A 3,179-nucleotide genomic window follows, 5' to 3' on the forward strand; every position below is an offset into this window, starting at 1 on the left:
CCTAAAATTACTTTTATTTTTTAGAAAAAAGATATAGATCTTTTTTTAACAGTTTACCTAAACAAGCCTATATAAGGAGGATAACACACTAAATTACCTACTAAAAAAATAGCCCCCTCTTTACTAGTCTCTGATTTGGAGGCTAGCGATTCAGATATGGGCGGAGTTGATCAGTGGGCAAACCTACATGAAGATATGTTGAAGGAAATTATAAAGCGGTTCTATTCATACGATGAATACCCTCGATTTGGATTGGTTTGCAAGCAATGGAACTTCAATCTTCCACAGATCCCCAGAGGCAACAAAGTTCCATGTCTGCTATTACCTAAAGCTAAAAAATCTTCCCAAAATCCTACGATATTTGAAGGCACCCTCTCAAAATTAAGTCAGAAACAAACTCGTATTCTTGAAGAGAAGGAGATTTACCATCTTACAATGCCAGAGCTGCAAAACAACATCATTCGTGGATCTTGTCATGGATGGATAATAACCGTATCAATAGATGAAGGCACCATCCGAATGATAAATCCATTTACAAAGGTTTGCTTCGATCTTCCTCCGATTTCAACTTTTCCCAATGTAATTGATATTCATGGCGACAAATGCACTTATGATTTTGAGGAGTATGTTGGCACTCTAGATACGGTTTACATGCGTACGGTCAATGTTTCGAAGGTTATTACGAATTCAGCACCTAACAATGATGATTTTAAGGCCATGGCCATATATGGAAATAGTAAAAAATTGGCCTTTTATTTTAAGCCCAATAGTCCGAGATGGATCGAGTTTCCAACAGATCATGAGGAAATTATGGATGTCATATTTTTCCAAGAGAAGATATATGCAATGGGCTTTGACTTCGTACTATATGAATTTGATATAAAGAAAAATTTTGCAGTGGTCGGAGTTTATGAAGGGACACCTCCTGAAGAACTTGACTGCTCTATTTCCCAATATAGCTATTTGGTTGGTTGTGATGATGATGGAAGTTTATTGATGCTCGTAAGATATGTTCTTTCTCTGATGCCAACAGACTCTCGGCCCAATTTAGAGACTATCAAATTCGAGGTTTATAAATTGAATGAAAAAGTATGGTCAAGAATATATAATTTAGGGAATTACGCATTACTTGTTGGACTCAATTCTTCAGTTCAGATATTGGCAAGCAATTGCAAAGGAAATACCATCTATTTTACTGATAATATGGATGGAATAGGCCCAACAGATTATGTTCGGGGTCATGACATTGGCATTTTTAATTTAGAAGATGGTAGTTGTGAAAGAGTATTATCAGATGTTAGTCTTTTTTGTCCACCTATTTGGATATTACCCTAGTTTAATCATTTTCTTTTCTTTTTTTTTTTTTCTGAACTTTTTATTTAGAGTGAATACCTCGTTCGACCCTGATTTTTTTTGGAACAGATTAGTTTCTATACAAAAAAAAAATAACATTGACTTTTTTTTGGCACAAGGACCTCATTGTCCTTTTGAAATAATTGTCAGGGACTGGATTGAGTTTTTTTTTTGTCAAGAACCTTGTTGTCTTTTAAAATAATTATAAGGAGCTGTTTTGGAATTTTCTCTTTTATTTATGCTTTTGGATCAAGGCATGTTTGCCTCCTTTTTATATTAGCATACAAGTTTGATATATAATGGTGAGATATATTTAATTATTTTAGTTAAATATTATTTATTTGTCTGCGTATTTATTTATATTCTTCACTTGCGTTTATGGAGAATTCTCTAATAAATAATATATTATTTAAAGATTAATTAAAATATATGTAAACTAATACTAAATTTAATGTTTTTTTAGAGTAAATAGTTATTTATAAAAAACTTGACTATTGACAAAATTAACTAAAAAAAAATTTAAATTAACGTTGTTTTTATGAAATTGTTTAATTTAAAATTGACTCTGTTAAAAATTTTATAGAATACCACTTTTATCATTTTTTTCTATCTCAATCCTTTAACCAACTATACAATCAAAATCCTAATAAAAACTATTAACTCGGTACTTCACCTCTCTCATTCTTTCCCATTTACCACTCTCAGACGATGATAATTATAAGAAAAATAACTGTTGAATTTATAAGCAGCTAAATAATATACTATCATACAGTTTTATATATTCATAAAAGAAATTAAAAAAAAGTGAGAAAGACCCAAAAAAAAAAAGTAAAATTAGGAGGAAAAAAAAGATGGCATGGCATGGAATGGAAGCAGAAGTAACTCTCGAAATTAATCGACTCTTCTTGTCTTTAAACATCTACCATTCGAATTTATTCATTCATTCATGCATATAATGTATTAGAAAGGTAAGAGATAAAAATATAGAAAGAATTTGAATGTATTAAAATTGTATACGATATATAAGAATATTTATAATTACTAAAAATCGAGATAATAAAAATAGGCTAATTTTTTTTAATATGAGGTTAACATGTGAGTTATGGTGAGTTATGGAGTATTGGGGAGGTATACACGGTTGTGACCGCGTTCAATTTTTTGTTTTAGTGAGAAGAAATTGGACCGTCCAATTTCATTGGAGAGAGAGGGACACAAATCGGACCCACAATTTTCTGAAATCGGACCCAGGATTTTCATTGTAGAATTTCATGGATACTGAAATCGAACTCAGGATTTTCTGCCAGTACACAAATCGGATCCAGGATTTTTAGTACCTCCAATCGGACGGTCCGAATTGTCTTGCGCAGTCCTCATACCCTGATGAAACACCATATACCTTCATAACTCTGCTATACACCAACCTTCTCTCCATATTAAAATTAAAAAAGTTCAATAAAAATATAATATTCTATAATAAATATTTAAATATGTTATAAAATGCAGACATGTGAATATAAATGTATGAAACATACAAACTAAATTTACATATTATGTTAGTTTTTTTTTATGACTGAAAAAAAAATCAAACAAAATAGGTCACAAAACAAGTCTAAAACTAAATAGGCAAGTCATTATATATATACTATGTTAGTTTGTTTTATGGTGTAACTAAGTAAGTAATTTTATACATTATTAATGCTTGTTGCCAATGAATTAAGCTAGGGGTGTGGCCGGGTTGAACTGAATTTTGCTAGATCTGTTTTCGATTTTAAAATTATATCATATTTATTATAAAAATCCGAATTCAATACTAAATTAATTCGAAA

General features: G+C 30.6%; 1 protein-coding gene across 1 annotated transcript; it reads left to right on the forward strand.

Moving 5' to 3' along the window:
- LOC107641573 lies at window positions 95-1,372 on the forward strand. The gene is made up of 2 exons (XM_021103378.1): window positions 95-540; window positions 899-1,372. The coding sequence occupies exons 1-2, from the start codon at window positions 157-159 to the stop codon at window positions 995-997; spliced, it is 483 nt and encodes a 160-aa protein (XP_020959037.1). The 5' UTR covers window positions 95-156; the 3' UTR covers window positions 998-1,372.

The sequence above is a fragment of the Arachis ipaensis genome, chromosome B05 (genome assembly GCF_000816755.2).
Source record: "Arachis ipaensis cultivar K30076 chromosome B05, Araip1.1, whole genome shotgun sequence".
Taxonomy (NCBI): domain Eukaryota; kingdom Viridiplantae; phylum Streptophyta; class Magnoliopsida; order Fabales; family Fabaceae; genus Arachis; species Arachis ipaensis.